At 42.2% G+C, this 20,201-nt stretch overlaps 1 protein-coding gene across 5 annotated transcripts in view; it reads right to left on the bottom strand.

Annotated features, from left to right (window-relative positions):
- Positions 1-20,201, bottom strand: part of ppp2r5eb (protein phosphatase 2, regulatory subunit B', epsilon isoform b) — a 151,462-nt gene that overhangs the window by 36,342 nt on the left and 94,919 nt on the right. For all 5 annotated transcript variants that reach the window (XM_083633778.1, XM_083633779.1, XM_083633777.1 and 2 more), the window contains exons 5-9: positions 16,321-16,413; positions 13,303-13,433; positions 7,436-7,495; positions 1,259-1,367; positions 754-807 (exon numbers count right to left, since the gene is read on the bottom strand). In XM_083633778.1, the coding sequence (XP_083489904.1) occupies positions 754-807; positions 1,259-1,367; positions 7,436-7,495; positions 13,303-13,433; positions 16,321-16,413 (447 nt within the window). The remainder of the gene's footprint in view (positions 1-753; positions 808-1,258; positions 1,368-7,435; positions 7,496-13,302; positions 13,434-16,320; positions 16,414-20,201) is intronic.

The following is a 20,201-nucleotide window of genomic DNA, read 5'->3' on the forward strand; positions in this document are numbered from 1 at the left end:
ATTTAGCTTATTTGTGTAAGATAACCTGTCTGAGAAGGCATCCGGACCTTCCATATTTCTATGACAGCTGAACCGCTAGCTGTCACTTTCTGCAACCACTTCGGCTCTGCCCACAAAATACATAACCACTGTTTACAAACATAAAAGAGGTCTATAACAGATTAATAGATCTTTCAAAAAAAAAAAAAAAGTTCCAGTTTTCTTTGACGAGACTAAAATAGATGAGACTAAAATACTCAGACTTTTAATCGACTAAAACTTGTCTAAATAAAAAAAGATGAGGTTGACTAAATATGATAAAAACTAACAAGGACATTTGACACAGGACTAATTCAAAAACATCTGACAAAACTAACACTACATGGGAGAAATGACTTCAACTGAACTCTGCACGGGCATGTCATCATCACATCTTGACCTTCATTCTTCCCGGCACATTGGTAACAAGTTATCGACGATCCAAATGCCCCACTTGATCGAAAAAATCCCAACATCACACCCGGCTTTCTCCGTTTTATCTTTGTATTGTCAGCCAGTCGTCTGTGTTCGCCGCTAGCTTTTCAAACAAACATTTGAACACCTCTGATTGGTCGAAGCTGTCCATACAGAAAATGTTCAGGTAGCTTGAACTTTCTCCCCATCAAAACGGGAGGTGAGATATATAGTAGTGATAGAAGTTATCAAAAGTTACAGTTGTCGGATCACTAAAAGCTTCTCTCTTTTTTTTGCCTCCCAAGAAGGATCCATACTTACTGGTTCTGTTAATGCTGGGTCTTTCTCTAGGAACTGTACAATGCAATATGCCAACTGCAGGAGAGGAGAGCACAGGATACAGTCAGTCATGATATTTCAACACATATTATTAACCCACTGGCCAACATACTCTAAAAACAGTGACTACTTTTTGCATCTTTTCAATGTAGGATATATATTACCATAAATGCTCTGAAATCATACACTTGTGTGCCAAAAATAATTTTACAGCACAAGTTCACTGCATTCTTGTTAGTTTTTAACCCTGGGTTAACTGGGCTCAGTCTGTTCAGTAGTGCTGCATCATTAATTCAACAAATTCACAATATACAGAAAAACTGCTGTTCATAGGAGGGAGATCTAACACTTTGACCTTTGAATAAAATCCACCGTCTAAACTGGTTGACTTGGATGTCAACTGACCCCGAAAATCTAGGGTAAATTTAACACACGCACGCGCGCGCACACACGCGCGCGCACGCACACACACACACACACGTATTACCTGTGCGTGGAAGAGCGACAGACTCCTAACAGTGTGGAGGGGGATCAACACTTTGACCAGAAACTGTTTATGCTCCGCTTTCAGTGGCAGAGCGAAACCATTGATTATACTGCAAGAGGGAGAGGGGGGGGGGGGGGGAGAGAGAGAGGCGGGGGAGAGGTAGGGGGAAGAGAAAGAGGGAGAGAGAGAGAGAGAGAGGGAGGCAGGGGAGAGGTAGGGTGAAGAGAAAGAGAGGTGGGGGAGAGGTAGGGGGAAGAGAAAGAGGGAGAGAGGGAGGAGAGGTAGGGGGAAGAGAGAGAGGGAGAGGGGGAAAGAGAGAGAATATAAACATACTGTAAATGAAACATGAGGACATGAAAGCAGTTCATTGTGACTATGAAAGCAAGATAAGATCAATGGAAGCCGACAGAGAGAAGTGTGATGACACGGCCGTGAGCCTGCAGACTCATTATGGGATGTAACTCACGGGCAGAGTGCTGTCACAGACTAAGGAAGGACAGCACTCTGTTCAAACAAGCTACAGTACCACTGGCTTTGTTTACATTGTGATTTATTGGATGCAACATTTCATTTTTCCACTGTCCTCACTTGGGCTGAACAATTAATTAAAATCACAATATGGCCAAGGCACAATATCCAAATCGCAGGAGCTGCAATTTTTTGATTAAGGTAAAATGTGTCACAACATGGCATTAAATGAAGCATTGTGGAGCTACAGAGATGTCCTGGTCTACAAATCATATTCTCCAGACATAAGGGAACATGTTTGTTTGGTACTATATATATTATTATATATTAAAGGTCCCATTCCATGCAAAAGCTGTTTTTACTTGTAAATGCATATATACTGCTGTCATCCCTCCCTGTAATGAGTGGTCACAACCTCAGAACTGCCAGAGTTGGATTTGTCCCTATCCAGCTTCCCCCTGCAGTCTCCTTCAAGCCACACCCCTTACACTCTGTTCCCCCAGACGGGTTAATGTGACGTCACGCGGGTCCTTAAGCATACTGCGCGCGGTCTCTCTCACACAAGCTACCTGCACCATTTTGTCTATAGCCACAAAATTAACACTTCTAGCTGGAGCGACGCCAACTGTACGTGATCCAGCAACTGCGGAGGTGCATTCGGTAAGTCTAGGCATTTTGAGATGTCCTCTTTAGCGTAGCAACCGTTAAGTTAGCGATAGCTCGTTGCTAACGTTAGTTGTGGACACAACCTAGCGTGCTGGTCCACGGACGCTAATCTGATTGGCCGCTGGGAGCCTGGGGCGGGCTCTCCCTCAGCGGCCAATGGGAACTGTTAGTTCTGAATATATTATAGAAACAGACCATTCTTGGGAAGCGACGAGATGAGGAAGTGACAACTCCGTCAGAACGAACGGGGTTGCTATATTTTCGACAAATTAATCCAGAATCATGTTTTATGGACCAGAGACACACGTTTTTAAGAGCTTACAGCTGCACGAATTGGGACCTTTAATATATATATTATATATTTATTCAGTAATAATGAAAAGCAAAAATGACCATTATCACTCAAACTGTTAGTCATATCTCAAAATCTGTCAAAATAGTAGCAATATGATGATTATGATTATTAATTATTATTATTTTTGCATATCACTCAGACCTATTCCTCACACTTATGGCACAAGGACAGACAGGTGAATCTGAGATCAACAGATTTACAGGCTGTAAAATATCCCATTTCAAAAGATTAACCAAGATTAATATATTTAATAATAAGTGGATTAATTCATCTTTCATCTAAAGTCAAACTCAAAAAAGTTGGCTAGTCTTCTTCAAAGACATGGTAATGCATTGCATTGTATTAATGCATGCGGCTCACCAGCACCTACTGTATTTTAAATGCAGTAATTCTGGGAGCAGATCACAGAGGTTAGATTTAAATCATTTGCATTTATATTCTGAACTTGGCAGGATGGATTTTTGAAATTATTCCCCTTGAAAGTGGAACACACTGCAAAGCAATTTGAAATTAAAATGTCTTTGCAATGATTTTACAGCTGCACTGGACAACTTTGTCAGCGGTCCCAAACAGCAGTGAGAGTGACCTGTTCCAATTTTGAGGACAATATCCAGAAATCATGTCATATGACGTCAGCAAACTAAATCATGTCATGTGACAGCAAACTGACACCCCATTTACACCAGTTTTTTTTAAATGCGACCTGCATCCAGATAAGTTATCTGGATAATGGCCTCATTTAAAAAGCAGGTGTAAATGGGGTGTAAAAGATCTGAACACAATGTGAGTTAGGGCTGCACGATTCTCGATAAACTGAGAATCTCAATTTTCTTGCTGAGAATTGAGATCACAATTCTCTCACGATTCTTAATCAAAATAATTTTTAATACTCAAACATTTCACTGCCCTCTTTTTGCCTGATACAGACAAACAGCAGCAAAATATTATAATGACTGGAATGGCACTGTGACTCACATTAGTGGGTCAAATGGGCTTCACACAGAGTAGACACACAATGTATAGACTAAATTTCAATGAAATTTAAATTGAATTAACAGTATTAAACAGTATTAAACTTCTCCAATCTCGAGTTGCTTTATCCTGCCTTCCACACATTACATTCTGCGCACACTGACTGCACAGTGCAGCATTAAAGATGCAATATGTAACCTTTAGCATTATCATTATATTATCACATTAAAATATCTAAAAACGAGTAGACCTATGTTATATATATTCTTTAGTTGTGCACTGACATTATTCCAAATGTTTTCAAAAGTGCTCAAAGTCAAACCCAGAGAAATCCATAATTTATCAATGGGTTTCAGCGACTCACTTTTTGTCGATGATGTCATCACAGAGCACCAGCTGTTACTTGGATCTCCGGTCAATTTTGGACCATTTTCTTACTTTTTCAAGTCACATCACTGCCATTTCTTTGATATTGGTCGTTTTTAACTATATCTTTTGACTGGATTAATGATTTTAGTCATCGGAGGTCTGGATCTTATAAGTTAACGTTAGTTACAGTACGTTAGAGGAACCAAGTAAACAGCTCGCCTCGCTGACGTCCTGTATCCATCCATTGTTTTATGTGTATGAAAATGGGCCGGGAGGATACATGTAATATCGTATGGTTGCGGGTTGGGATGGGGAGAAAAAGACGCGTGCAGTTAACGAACCATCATGTAACCAGGTTAAATTAATGGCTCTCTCCTAAAACAAAGTGTGGAGTTAGGTTTGGCTATGCAAGACAACGTTGGTGGGATTAGGCAGTTTACTTGATAACCGTGTGGCAATGCATTGAATTGAGATCAACACATGTACTGTCATCCTGTCAAAGAAATGTGCTTCTTAGAACAATCCTCTATTCTGTCTCTCTCTGGAGTTTTCCTTTCTGTTTCTGTCCGCTGCATGTGCGCATTTAGTTACGTGGTGAAACGCAGGAGCACTTGATGTGATACAAGGGATGTCCCTAATGATTTGAACATGCAGCAGAATCATTGTCATTCAGGAATGGGATCACATATAGTGTAGAGGTATGAATCGAGATCACAATTTTATTACGATTAATCATGCAGCCCTAATGTGAGTCAGACTACCTCCAGATGTGGTCAGGAAGTTCTGATCACATCCTGATCACGATGTATTTACACCTTGCATTAGCATGCCTTTTTCCTTATCCAGATAACTTGTCCGGATACTGCTCATATTTAAAAACCAGGTGTAAATGGGGCGTAAATCAGGTCATGTGACATCAGCAAACTAAACGTCTTGAATCAAATGGAGAAATCATGTCACGTGACGTCAGCAAACTAAACGTCTTGAATCAAATGGAGAAAGCATGTCACGTGACGTCAGCACACTAAACATCTTGAATCAAATGGAGAAATCATGTCATGTGACGTCAGCACACTAAACGTCTTGAATCAAATGGAGAAATCATGTCATGTGACGTCAGCACACTAAACGTCTTGAATCAAATGGAGAAATCATGTCACGTGACGTCAGCACACTAAACATCTTGAATCAAATGGAGAAATCATGTCATGTGACGTCAGCACACTAAACGTCTTGAATCAAATGGAGAAATCATGTCATGTGACGTCAGCAAACTAAACGTCTTGAATCAAATGGAGAAATCATGTCATGTGACGTCAGCAAACTAAACGTCTTGAATCAAATGGAGAAATCATGTCATGTGACGTCAGCACACTAAACATCTTGAATCAAATGGAGAAATCATGTCATGTGACGTCAGCAAACTAAACGTCTTGAATCAAATAGAGAAATCATGTCATGTGACGTCAGCAAACTAAACGTCTTGAATCAAATGGAGAAATCATGTCATGTGACGTCAGCAAACTAAACGTCTTGAATCAAATGGAGAAATCATGTCATGTGACGTCAGCAAACTAAACGTCTTGAATCAAATGGAGAAATCATGTCATGTGACGTCAGCACACTAAACATCTTGAATCAAATGGAGAAATCATGTCATGTGACGTCAGCAAACTAAACGTCTTGAATCAAATGGAGAAATCATGTCATGTGACGTCAGCACACTAAACGTCTTGAATCAAATGGAGAAATCATGTCATGTGACGTCAGCACACTAAACGTCTTGAATCAAATGGAGAAATCATGTCACGTGACGTCAGCACACTAAACATCTTGAATCAAATGGAGAAATCATGTCATGTGACGTCAGCACACTAAACGTCTTGAATCAAATGGAGAAATCATGTCATGTGACGTCAGCAAACTAAACGTCTTGAATCAAATGGAGAAATCATGTCATGTGACGTCAGCAAACTAAACGTCTTGAATCAAATGGAGAAATCATGTCATGTGACGTCAGCAAACTAAACGTCTTGAATCAAATGGAGAAATCATGTCATGTGACGTCAGCACACTAAACATCTTGAATCAAATGGAGAAATCATGTCATGTGACGTCAGCAAACTAAACGTCTTGAATCAAATAGAGAAATCATGTCATGTGACGTCAGCAAACTAAACGTCTTGAATCAAATGGAGAAATCATGTCATGTGACGTCAGCAAACTAAACGTCTTGAATCAAATGGAGAAATCATGTCATGTGACGTCAGCAAACTAAACGTCTTGAATCAAATGGAGAAATCATGTCATGTGACGTCAGCACACTAAACATCTTGAATCAAATGGAGAAATCATGTCATGTGACGTCAGCAAACTAAACGTCTTGAATCAAATGGAGAAATCATGTCATGTGACGTCAGCAAACTAAACATCTTGAATCAAATGGAGAAATCATGTCATGTGACGTCAGCACACTAAACATCTTGAATCAAATGGAGAAATCATGTCATGTGACGTCAGCAAACTAAACGTCTTGAATCAAATGGAGAAATCATGTCACGTGACGTCAGCAAACTAAACGTCTTGAATCAAATGGAGAAACCATGTCATGTGACGTCAGCACACTAAACGTCTTGAATCAAATGGAGAAAGGTCTATCTGGTGGATTTGTCATTTGCTGTGTGCTGAGATGCTTTTCCCTCCAGTAACAATACCAAACACCAAAATAAATAGAATCATTGTATTGACAAGAATAATTTGGCCCAACAGTGTGCATCAGTGCAACAGTATATGGCATCTCAATTAGTGGGAATGCAAAGTTGGGTGTATTTTTCCATAACAAAATCTTGTCCAAACTAGTCTCGCAGTAGCCAGTCGTAGATAGATATCTAACATCTGGGAAACAACTCTAGAAAAGTGGTTAAGGACCGCCCTAAGACCAAAACAAAATGCGTGACAGACAAGAATTGACCAACCACGTGACGGAACTCGTGGGCGATACATTTTTGAACGATGCACCAATGCACACAGAGAGACAGAGTTCTGCCATGATATTATTGGAGCCAGGGGATTTAATCTGGCAAAACCCGGAAATGCCGATTCGGTGATTCAGACCCTCCATTGCTGGAAGCGTGCTAACATAAGATGTTGGCTCTGACCACATGAGACTAGCTTTAAACCAACGACAATCGTGTATTTTGTGGTTTTTGTTCTCAGGTCTGTCTGGAAGAAGATCTCAATCTCCATAACAATCCCTGACTAAATAGAAGGAGCAGACAGATATGTGGTTGATCTGGATTCAGGCTGGTTGTGTAGAATGTAAATGTAATCCTGAGGCCTCCACATACCTCCCCAGGATCTCCAGCAACTCTGCCACCCCGTTGAAGTGCTCCGTCTCATAAACAAAACTACAGGAATAGATGGGGGGGGGGGGGTGAGAGAAAGGGAGCGAGAGAGAGAGAAGGAAGAGAAAACGTTTGACAACCAGAACAAACACAAAGCTGACCAAACCTCCAACTTAATTCTGCTGAGGTCCAACTGGATTTAAAGTCAAGCTGAAATGGCTGGGGGGGGAGAGTAGTCCTCCACAACTGAATGGAGGCTAGCGAGGCTAGCATCGGACTCATCACTGTCAAGCCGCTTTTAGATTGGCCCCAAACCCCAGTAATATCCACAAACTACCGCCGTTTTCTTCTGTCTGAAAGTTACAAAGGCGTTAGTGAAAGCCAATTAGGTGGACCTCCAAACGAGATGGGATCAGCTGTGAACGGCACGCGATATAAAGAGCAGACCAGGTGAAAAAAACGATATTTTGCACATTGATAATGATGTCAGTGCTTCCCAGAGGCTGAAATCTGACTTTTTTCTCACGGATAATTACTTTAAAGGAGTTTCAGTTTTTCTTTTTACGATCTGGACGTTATTTTCAGCTTTAATTATCATATTTAACTCACCCTGAATGTTTTTTTTATATCGATCCACCACAAAGCTATATGCACTGAGCAGCGGCCTGGAAACGAGGAATACGGAGCATGTGTAGTGTTTACGTCCTGTAAATAGCATATTTTCGGACATGCAGAGACTCAAATCATTATTATATCATAATGAGAAAAGGAACGCTCCATTTACTTGGTGCAGCGTGTTCACCCCTGTCTTTGTTTGCTGTCTGTCACATTGGTAGAGATTGCAGCTCCCATTCCCCCACTCCTCAGTTTGTAATCCATATGACAGACAGCAACAGAGCCAGGGGTGAACACACTGCACCAAGGTAAATACAGCGTTAATTTTCTAATTGTCTCTATGATGGTAAAAAAAATGGACTGGACTATCGACTATGATATAATAAGGATATGAGCAGCTGCGTGTCAGAAAATAAGCAATTTACAGGACATAAATACACGCATTACGCATGTCCCGTATTCCTCGTTTCCAGGCAGCTGCTCGGCGCATATAGCTTCGTGGTGCATTGATATGTATATATAAAACTTCCAGAGTGAGTTAAAAATCACAATTAAAGCTTAAAATAAGGTCCAGGTTGTAAACTAGAACGACCGCAACGCGGACTTATGCCTCCGCCATTAGTTAATTCTTGAGTCCAAATCGCCATTTGAGGCAAATTGGAAGAAATTCCGTCAAGGCGCTCCTGTGATGTTGCGTTACAGAGCTTGGAAATTGGGTGTGTGAGAGGTCACAGTGACCTTGACCTTTGACCACCAAAATGTAATCAGTTCATCCTTGAGTCGAAGTCGATGTTTGAGACAAGTTAGATTAAATTGCATCAAGGCATTCCTGAGATATCGCGTTAACAAGCTTGAAAATGGCGTTTGAGAGCTCACCTTGACCTTTGACCTTTGACCACCAAACTAATCAGATCATCCTTGAGTCTAAGGCGATGTTTGAGGCAAATTTGATGAAATTCCGTCAAGGCATTCGTGAGATATCGCATTAACAAGCAGGAAAATGGCGTTTGAGAGGTCACAGTGACCTTGACCTTTGACCACCAAAATGTAATCAGATCATCCTTGGGCCTAAGTGAATGTTTAAGGCGAATCTGATGAAATTCTGTCAAGTTGTTCCTCAGATATTGCGTTAACAAGCTTGAAAATGGCGTTCGAGAGGTCACAGTGACCTTGACCTTTGACCTTGGACCACCAAAATCTAATCAGATCATCCTTGAGCCTAAGTGAATGTTTAAGGCGAATCTGATGAAATTTCGTCAAGTTGTTCCTCAGATATCGCGTTAACAAGCTTGAAAATGGCGTTCGAGAGGTCACAGTGACCTTGACCTTTGACCTTGGACCACCAAAATCTAATCAGATCATCCTTGAGCCTAAGTGAATGTTTAAGGCGAATCTGATGAAATTCCGTCAAGGCGTTCCTCAGATATGGCGTTAACAAACATCCGTACGGACGGACATCCGTACGGCCGGCCGGCCGTACGTACGTACGTACGTACGTACGGACGGACGGACAACCCGGATCCATAATGCCTTCGGCCTGGCTTCGCCGGCGGAGGCATAAAAACTGGAATTCTCCTTTAAATTTCCTTTACATTGTATCCAATGGAACCCAAATGTTGGAATATGCCAACAGAAAAAAAGTAAAAGGCGTCTCTCGGATGAGACGAATTTCCAGCATTTACTGAACCAGCATCAAGACAGCCAGAATGTAAAAGTAGGTTTTCTTTAGGGCTTTCAAAATAAAATCTTTAACCTTGATATACATTTTTGAGTAATGCTTCACAGCCACAGTTTCACTCCATATGTAATCAACATCACAACAAGTATTTTGATACAAGGTTTCTGTTTCATTCATTGAAATACCTTCATCTCCCCAAAGGTGAGAATTTGAATGCCTTTTATTCTGAAAGTAAATCGCGGTATTTCTGTTGCTAGTCTGGATTAACTGTCGCTGTTTTGACACAGCTCAAATATTACTGTTGTGTGTTTCAGAAAGGGAATGTTAGTTTAAAACATTACATTTACCGTATTATATCGATTAACTGTTTGTCCGTCCGTGGCCATATAGTGACGCTGCCACAGTTTATGTATTGGAGACAATGTCAGGTCAATCTACTGGTTTAGTGTAATATTGCCTGCAGGCTGGAGCCACAGTGAGCTCATGCACTGAAAGGCCCACTGCGGGGGAGCAGCTGTAACATGTTGGGAGGCAATGTGAATGTGTCAATCGCAATTATCCCATGCTGCTTACTGTGTACAAAAGAAAACCCTGTATAGACGTTTTTCACTGAATTTAAAATAAAAAGCAGATCATGATAATGTCTGACGTTAGCTTAGCAGCTGCTAGCTCAGTAATCTCTCCACTGGCACTTTCACTTTCTCCATATTTGTTGTTGCTATGGGAAACAGCCAGCGTCTCGGTCATCATGATTGGTCAGCTGGGAAAAGCGGTTCACGTCACCTGGCGCCTTTCTGAACTTTTGAAAGCACTCCTCTCTGATGAAAAACAAAAACAGGCCACCTTTTGTGCGCCTTGTGGGGAGAAAACACTTACATTAAGGCCATGTCCACACGGAGACGGAAGCTATCTTTTTTTTTTTCCGTTTCAGAAAAGTTTTCCATAAACATGGAAACGTTTCAAGAAATGTGTGTATCCACATGAAACCACTGAAACCGCTGTAGAATAACAGAGAAAGACAATCTCGTCAATAATGGCATACAACCTCTAGGGGCGCACAGTCTATAATGTGTATCTCACTGTAGCAGCAGCTTAAACCCTTGGCTTTGCGGGGAGGTTTGCCATGTCGATGAATAAAATGATGAAACCTACAGTATACAGGCAAATGCAGAGCTGTTCAGCAGGGCTGATGGTCTCCCTGTAGCCTACAATATAGAACGTTAACTATCGGTGACATTCCTGATATCATCCACTTCCATGATCTTTAGACATGTTGCAAACACATCCCAGCGTATTGGCCGCTCCTGCACATCACAGCACAGGCTAAATGATGCAACATAAATATACATTATATAAACTCATGGCATAAATGTGTTTTTAACACATTGACTGCCAGCCGTTTTTTTTTTGCTGTAGGTAGCTTTTGCCAAGCCGTTTTTTTGAGGATTCTGGCTCATTTTACAAGAGCCGAGGATTCTTTTCTGCTTGGAGTTTGTCAACACAAAGTTCACAAAAGTACTAATAGAATGTGTGCTTTCTCTGTCTAAAAGAGTTAGTTTGTAGAGTTAGTAGTTATGTAGATATTAGCCGTTGAGTACAGCATGGTTTTAGCGTGTGAGACAGGAAGCTGAGATAATCGCAGTTTTGTGAAATTCAATCAAACACGCAGAACAGTCACTTTAACCATTTATTTTTGGCATCAGTGAGAGATCAGACATCCAAACAATATAGTTCCGAACGCCCTCTCCTTCAACTCCTCCCTCCGTGGGCGTGTCTAGTGGCTTTCAGCCTGCGTTTGTCACAAGTGAGTGCTCTGCTGCTGGGAGCCTGGCAGCGAGTTAGAGCAGCCTGCCTCCCTGGCAGCGAGTGTGGATACTGTAGGTCTCACTCGTCTCTTGGGTTTGAGAGCCCCGATGAAGCCCCGTGCGACTCTAGGCTTTATGCTGCCCACCATGGACAGTAGCCACACAGTCCATTTCTGGACTGGAAAGCGTCCCCGCCTACAGTATGAGAATGAGGCTCGTTCGTTTCTGACTGTAAAATCGCCAAGCCATTTCCTTGATTTCCTTCCTTGGAGGAAGCAGCCGCGGGAGGCGGCTGCTTTTGGTTGACTTTATATCTGTCGGGAGAGGACCGTCGCCACCTAGCTGGTCGGTAAAATAGATTATACACATTCAATACTTCCAATATCTCCATAGGAGACGCGGGGGGCATTGATCCACGTAGCACCGTCAAAAAAATATATATATATTTTTTGACGACTCAACTCGTCGGTGGCAGTGAACAGCTGGATTGTGTTTGACGACTCAACTCGTTGGCAATTAACGTGTTAATGGAAAAAGTCGCGTCAAGTAAGCTAAAGTCTTGTTGGAGTGGACACGAGCGGATATCACAGACATCACAGTGCAACCGTGTGTTCTTCAAACCTCTCACTTCCCTATTCACGTTGTATTTACGAGGGCTATATATAGGGCAAGAGTTGGTTACACCCAGGGTTTACATTTCATTTCATTTTGTCCAATATTAAAATATTCCAGAATTGCATGTTGTATTAAAAATAAATATAATTTCTATCTAACACGTTAAGCCTGATTTTGTTTGTGTTATTGTAAAAATGTAGCCGCCGCTAAGCCTTCTGGGAAATATCCGATGAAGGGAGGGGAGGGGTGGATGGGAAGAGTCAGCTGTGTGGAGCCCTGAGGATGTTGTAGGCTACACGCTGTTCTCCGTGTCCACTTGTTGCTGACGGTGGTAATAGAGGAGCATTATATTTTGCTGCAAGATCCCCACTGCTGTAGCACGAACGCTACTGCCATGATTGTTATTGTTGCTGGTGGAGAGAGGTGGGGCTATGGCGTCATCGTTTCAGGAAAGATGCGTATGGGTTGTAAACACGGAAATGCAAGGGTGGCGTCTTCAGATTTAATCACTCTGGGACCCGTTTTGAAAAATTAGCGTATACTCCCAGAACGTATAGTCCCAGAACGCGGTTCCATCTGGACGAAACGTCTATATGACAAAAAACTTTAGCGGATACACCTAAACTCGTCTCCATGTGGACATGGCCTAAGAATATTTATTTTAAGACTTCAGAGGTTTTAAGACATGGTTGGAGCAGACGATTTCACTGCTGGGCTACAGATGTAAACTTGTAGTTTTCATATTTGGCAGCCTGGGTCATGTACATAAGCTGGTTGTGAGAGGCTTTCAGATGGCAGGTCTCCCAAAGAGAATGTTCAATATCTGCTATTATTGGTAGCCGCTCAATATACAGAAGGCACTGCTTTGTATACCCATGAAGTGGGTACTGACCGTTATCTTGTCTTACAGTATAACTGTATCTGTCAACCTGCCAATGTCATCTTCCTGTGTGTTATTATCCTGTGTGTATGCATTAATGTAGTTGCCAATTACACACTTATGTAACCGACTGACTCCCAACATCTGATTGCATTATTAGTGTTTATGTCCTTTGTACTTTGTATCCATGTGGACATAAATAAATAATTTAAGTGTGTGTGTGTGTGTGTGTGTGTGTGTGTGCACACGCGCGTGCGTGGAGGAGTGCGGTTCTCACCGTAGAAAAATATTATTGATCTGTTTTCGTATAAAAGCCCTCAGCCCCAGGAATTTGCCGTAGATTCTGTGCAAGACTGTCTTCAGGTAGTCTCTCTCCCGAGGGTCCTCGCTGTCAAACAACTCCAAGAGCTGGACGGAGAGAAGAGGAGAACAGACTGACATGGAGATGGGAACGAGAGACGACAAGCCACCAAGAAAGAAATACAGAAAAACAAAAGACAAGGGGAACAAACTAGGGATGCAGGATATTGGATTTTTTTTGCCGATATGACGATATTTTCCAACTCTTTCGGCTGATTGCCGATATCGATATATGCATGCATTTTCGCCACCTAATTTCAGAGAACATCAAGTCTCTCCTGTAGTGGAATGAACACATTATTATGCCTACTCTTATGGTGATGCCCCACTGGCAGATGCAGACATAAATAGAATACATTTCAAAATGTACACGTTCACTGGGCAAAATAAGAAAACTACTTTAACTTGCCATATTTTTTTATTTATGTAAGCATGGAGCATTTGGGCATAATTAAAGCGTCATTTTATCAGCCTGTCATATCGGCAGAAATGTTTGTTTCGGGCCAATGCTGATATTTAATTTTAAAGCCTTTATCAGTCGAAACCTATGGCATGCTGATATTGGCTGGGTTTCCCAAAAGCTTCTTAGCGCTAAGAAGCTTCTTTAACCCTTCTTAAGGCCCCCTTAACACATTGAGTGCCACAGCGCTTCAGTAAAATTGTCTGGAGCCTGTGCCAGATTCACTTCCATTCAGTTGAAAACAGCTATAGAATTTTTTCTATTAGGGCTATATGGACAGGGCTGGACTCTAATGAAACATTGGACACTCCTGCTTCTTTCAAAGAAGAAATTTTGTTTCTAGACAGTTCCATTATGAAATGACAGCCTCTGAAAGAAGAGCACTTTCAAGGGTTTTCTGCTGTCTTTTTTTACTTTTCAAGATAAAGTCACTTTTATGAATACTTTTTGCACTCTAATTTCAAGCACATTCACTGACTCTAGCTAATATTTTCTGATGTAGTGACATGGTGTAGTTCTGTGCAGCCTGCGTGCCCCACCCCCCTCTCCCCCCCTCTCCACCCCTGAGCTGCAAACTCCTCCCCACACGCACACAGTCTATTTTCGCAGCCTCCGTTTTTGCCCCGGGCGGATCCCAGCGCGACAAGGAAATGGCAAACGGGACTGAAGGAAAAGGTTTGGCCGTTCGGCTTCGGGTGCTGCCTTTCTGGCAGGTAATCGTGTGGAGAAACTATATGCAGACAGATAGACAGAGGCAGAAGAGCTCAGTTGTGGGCGCGGATCGCAGCCAACTGTCAGCTGCAGACAGAGCAATCTATATGGCTCTGGCTGCAGCATGCATCGGTGTCTCTTTGATCACGGCTTTCTCCGCTTTCTCCTGCACAAAGTAAAGGATCTGAGGTGGGTGGCGCAGCTCCCGTGTAGATTTTTAAGGTGGCACCGTGTGATCCCTTGAAGGGATTCATGCTCACTGGCTGGGTACGACCTTAAACAGCAGAATTATGGAATAATATGAATTATGATTTTAGGACGTCCACAGACGTCCTTGGCACTTCTCGTTACTTTTTTTTAGGACGTCCACAGACGTCCTTGGCACTCAATGTGTTAAGAAGCAAACGCGTTTCCCAATTGCTTCTTAGCCTAAGATTATCTTTCGTTACGAAGGCATGCGTTTCCCAAAAGCTTCTTAGCGCTAAGAAGCTTCTTTGACCCTTCTTAAGGCTTCCGTAAGAAGCCAACGAAGCCAACGCGTTTCCCGATTGCTTCTTAGCCTAAAATTATCTTCCGTTAAGAAGGCTGCGTTTCCCAAAAGCTTCTTAGCCCTAAGATGATCTTTCGTTAAGAAGGTTTTGTAAGAAGGGTCTGGGGCATTCTTAACACCTTCTTAATGACGAAACACTGGCAGATCCAGCCGCGTCAGGCAAAAGGAGATACTTGTGTCCACTGTTCCTCTTGTGTTTTTCCCTTTTTCCTTTCTTTCATGCACCCTTTAGTGTTTAAAAATGGGGGAACACTTGAAAATCTCCCCTGTATGTATGGTTACTTGTGTTTTAAATGTTTTACCGTAGGCTATATTCCTCTAATCAGAATGGATTCCTTTTATAATAAGAATGTTGTGGATTTATATAGCACCTTTCACAGAACCCAAGGTCACTTAAATTCTGTAGTGTTTCTCGCAATTTTGTTGTATGCCGTTTATATAAAGCAATTTGAACTGCAGTCCATGTCTGAAATAAATAATGTTTAATAGAAGAAGTTCTTGTTTAACATGACCACGATTAGGTTATTCTACAACAGTGTTTCTCAACCACTGGGTCGTGGCCCACTGGTGGGCTCAGAGTGCCATCTAGTGGGTCGCAGAGGACCTCTCACATCGAGATGGTTGACAGCTCCAGTTAAGATGCTTCTTAAGATCCTTCTTTAGCTAAGTGTTAAGAAAGCTGTTAAGAAAGCGTTTGGGAAAAACTTCTTTGGAGCCTTCTTAACTCCTTAAGAAGCTTCTTAACTCTTTAAGAAGCTTCTTAACTCTTAAGAAGCTTCTTTGTTGGGAAACTCAGCCATTGTGTGTCCCTAGAAGAAACAGCAAGAGAAAAATGGCAAGAACACACGCACGCTCTCACACACACGCGCGCGCACGCTCACACACAAGTGTGTGTGTGAGCACGAGTCCTGGACATATTTTCAGGACTTATGACTCGACTTGAGCACCGATGACTCAACTTGGACTCGAGCATTCCTGAATTCGGACTCAGAAGTTGGAGAGGAGGACTCATTTAGTTAAAGATTTTTTTGTTTGTTTTTGTAATAGGCCCTAATAATAATTTGCCATATGATATTGATAGGTATATCGATAATGTGACATTTAATTCCGTGCAAGGGCAGGCATGTGTGTTGCACCTACAGTACATGTGGATTCATGTTCTTGTTCAGTAACTCGGACTCAGGTAATGGGGACTCCACTTGACTTGGACTCACCTGTAGGACAAACTTCTGGTCTATGTACTTTTTGGCAATGCTGGGCTGGAATTCTTGACTCTCCAAGAACCGGATGAAGAACTCATATACCAACTAGAGTGAGAGAGAGAGAGAGGGAGAGAGAGGAGGGGGGGAGAGAGAGAGAGAGGGAGAGAGAGGAGGGAGAGAGAGAGAGAGGGAGGGAGAGTGAGAGAGTTGGTTAAGACCAAGTTAAGACAAAGAGCTGGAAAAGCTTAATTTTGACAAACAGCTGCGCACTAAGGAAACTGGTAGCAGTTTGCCCTATATGTTCAGTATTGGCTTGGGCCGATATTTAATATCTCAATATTTTCCAATTATATCGATATTTTCTGTGGTATCGAATAAACATCCCCCAAATGGCTATTGTTTTTGCTTGATAGGAAGATCAAATCTCTTCTAGGCTCTTTTTATCGTATTTTTATCCCCCATTAGTGCTAATTTTAATTTATTTATCCTGGTTGCTGCTCCACCCTCTGCCGATCTGGGGAGAGCCGAAACTGGCTCCATGCTTCCTCCGAGACATGGGCAGTAGCCAGCCGCTTCTTTTCACCTGACAGGGGAAGCTTCACCGGTAGGATATAGCACGTGGGAGGCAGTGGTGTTGTCTACGTGATACGCAGGTATACGCCGTATACACACTGCGAAATGACTCAGATTTGCGTATGCGCACTGGGAAATGCGCTATGATACGTATCGTTTTCAATTTCCATTCATGAAATTCACCCTGTGCACTCTGTGTGTTACCCTACGTTCACACACAGCACCCAAGCCTTGCCTTTACCCACGCTTTTAAATAGGCGTCCTTTTTAGTCAATGAGGCTGTGTACACAGGGCGCCTCAACGTGAACCTTCCGTGTACCCACGCCTTGCCTGAGCTGCACCGATTTTTACGTGAGTTCTATTTTCAAGCCGACTAGGCACGTGAAGGCAGACTTTTTCTGTCAAGCCATTAAAGAAAAACGCGACAATATCCATGGGAAATGGCAAAGTCAACTGAATTTCAAAATAAAATGGTGTTACAGCGTTGAGCAGAGAGAGAGAGATTGACGGGTGGCTATCACGTGGGGCTTTCTCCCCGTCGGTAAACAAATCTTCAGGAGAGAGAATAGCGACCGAAGAAGCAAGATGAAGCTGATAGCTGAAGCTATTCTGTAAATTTGGGGAGGAACAACAACAAAAAATTGGTCGAATCTCCGCCCACTTCCGGCCGAAACCACGCCCCCTAGCTAAAACACTCAATATACGCTACACTGCATGTGACATGACATGATACCAAGCTAGCTAAAACACTCAATATACGCTACACTGCATGTGACATGACGTGATGCCAAGCTAGCTAAAACACTCAGGGTCTGTCTGTAACTCAAGTGAGCTCCTATCACCCAGCTAACTAACTAGATACTTGATTAATTAGATAACTCATTTTATTATAGGTGAAAAATAACTAGTTTCAGAGACGTCCTCATGCTTGAAAATAGCATTGTACACGACAGGTCGCACTGGTGCTGTTTCCATTGAATAGACACGATTTTTTCTGACCAAGATTGAAGTTGAATCCCAAAGCATTTGGCAATAAATTTGTATAAAACGGCATGGCTGGTGGCCGTTTTCTCTAACATTATACTACTTTTATAATTCAGAAAGGTCGAGGCTTCACAGGCTAACGTTTCGTTAGCTGTTTTTACACTTTTAATTTGATGGCGAAAAAGGGAAATGGTACGTATGAACTGATAGAATTGACAGACCAGTGTCAATTCAATCTACTATCACACCATTTCTCTTTGCTTCCTACTATTGTTCAAAAGTGACTTTCCTGACACTGTACAAACATCTGACTGCACTAAAATGAAGTAAAGGTTGACGTTATTGACTATTCTAGAATAAAAACCGAAAGAAAGTGACAGATGTTTATTTAGCCAACGTTGTTTAACTTTTTACTGATACGGGGGGCTTTGTGGGTGCCACCATTAGGGGCTCGTTCGGGCTCGCGTCGTTCTTCTTCATCGATTGGATGGGTCGCAAGGTATCTTGGGATATCCTAACCAAACAAAGGTACCATCGTATGGTTATTATCCATAACCAGGTACCTAGAAAGGTTGCAAATTCAGTGACCTTATGTATCAAACTGGTTTCAGACAGCCCAATTACAACTTCTTACCTAGAAATGCCACCTAAATTGCTCCTTCACTTGAGAATCAGACAGGCCCTCAATATACGCTAAGCTGCATGTGACATGATGTGGTGCCAAGCTAGCTAAAACACTCAAAATACACAGCAGTGTTTCCCACAGGATTTTGAGAATTTGTGGTGGGGGACCGCAGACCCCCTAGGGGGTAAAATGCATGAATTTGGTGTACTTTGAGAAAGCTTAAGAGCACAATTAAAAGGCTAGATCTATGAAGAACATGTCATCATTACTGTGCTGTGGGTTTACAATGACAAACTAAATTTCTCCCTATAGGTCAGGGATACTCAACTTGCTTTGCCACTTTCGTGAAATGATAGAAGGCGAGGGGCCAGTTAATAAACAAACAATATACATTTTTCTGTAGCGGATTGTAGGTTTTTGGGGTGTCAGGCGGAGTTTAGGCTGACAGTGTTGTGCACCCCGGATAGTTAGTTAGGTTAAGTTAGTTAGGTTAAGTACATACATAAGTGCCTGGGTAGCGAGCAGATGGCGGTATTTGACAATTTAGCAGCTAAATCATAGATTATTGAAAGATATTTCATATTCCAGACTGAAATGCTATAGCAGAAGTATTGGCCAGAATGACATGAACATTTATTGGACACTTATTCAGCGGATATCTTGCATGTTGCGTTCAGGTGCACTGTGTAAAAAAAAAAAAGAAATTGGGTCAACATCTTATTGTGGCCGTCAAAATATTATTGTGGCGGCCCGCCACAAATTCCTTTATGTATGGGAAACACTGCACAGAGTGCTAAAGTTAAAACACTGGAGACAAACAGGAACCAGTTTTCCAACTGCACCAGAAGTTGATCAAACTGGCATGATCCTCTTTGAAATGAGATCCTGCGAAAACCAACCCAGTTAGGACTGTGACTGGACTGGTGTACAGGAAAGGCTTTGCATGGTCAAAGGTCACAGCATAACGTGAGATGACGAGGATCTCAAACCAAAATGTGCAGTTGTATGTACAATATTTTTGTATTTCCAACCCTCATAAGCTGGAGGTCAATTCCTTTTCCATATATTTCAGGTATTTTCCTGTCAGAGTAGAAGCTTTACATCCACGTTTTTGTTGATGAGAAATTGCCACTAGCCTCCTGCTACTGTAGCATTAGTAAGAAATGCGAATGCAGTTCGAATAGGAGCCGAGTACTGAAACCAAAACACACTGGGGTAGAACACAAGGTATTATGTCTAGGGATGGAAATTTCATGCATTTTCTAGGGCTGTTCGATTATGCCTAAAAATTAAATTGACGATTTTTTCTCTCAAAACTTGATTTTCGATTTCAATTTTTTAAATACTATTAAAAAAATAACACGATTTCAGACGGACAAGCCCGTCTTTATTGTCACACGATTACAATCAACACATGCACGGAGGGCCACAACACACACATGCTGACGGTGGCCGGTGATTTGTCCTCTGCATTTAACCCATCCTGGCTTTGTCCTTTCCTCCGGGGGGCAGGCCAGGAGCAGTTGTCGCTTTTTTTCTCGTACAGCGCCCGGGGACCGACTTCGGATGTTGTCGTCACTGGTCAGATGACGATGACGATCTGATCTTCTGCATGTTTTTAATGGGGGGGGGTTATATACGGAGGAGCCCCCCTGGGGGAGCACGGGGAGAACATGCAAACTCCACACAGACAGAAAGGCCCTTACGACGA

Source organism: Poromitra crassiceps (genome assembly GCF_964638095.1).
Source record: "Poromitra crassiceps genome assembly, chromosome: 3".
Taxonomy (NCBI): Eukaryota; Metazoa; Chordata; class Actinopteri; order Beryciformes; family Melamphaidae; genus Poromitra; species Poromitra crassiceps.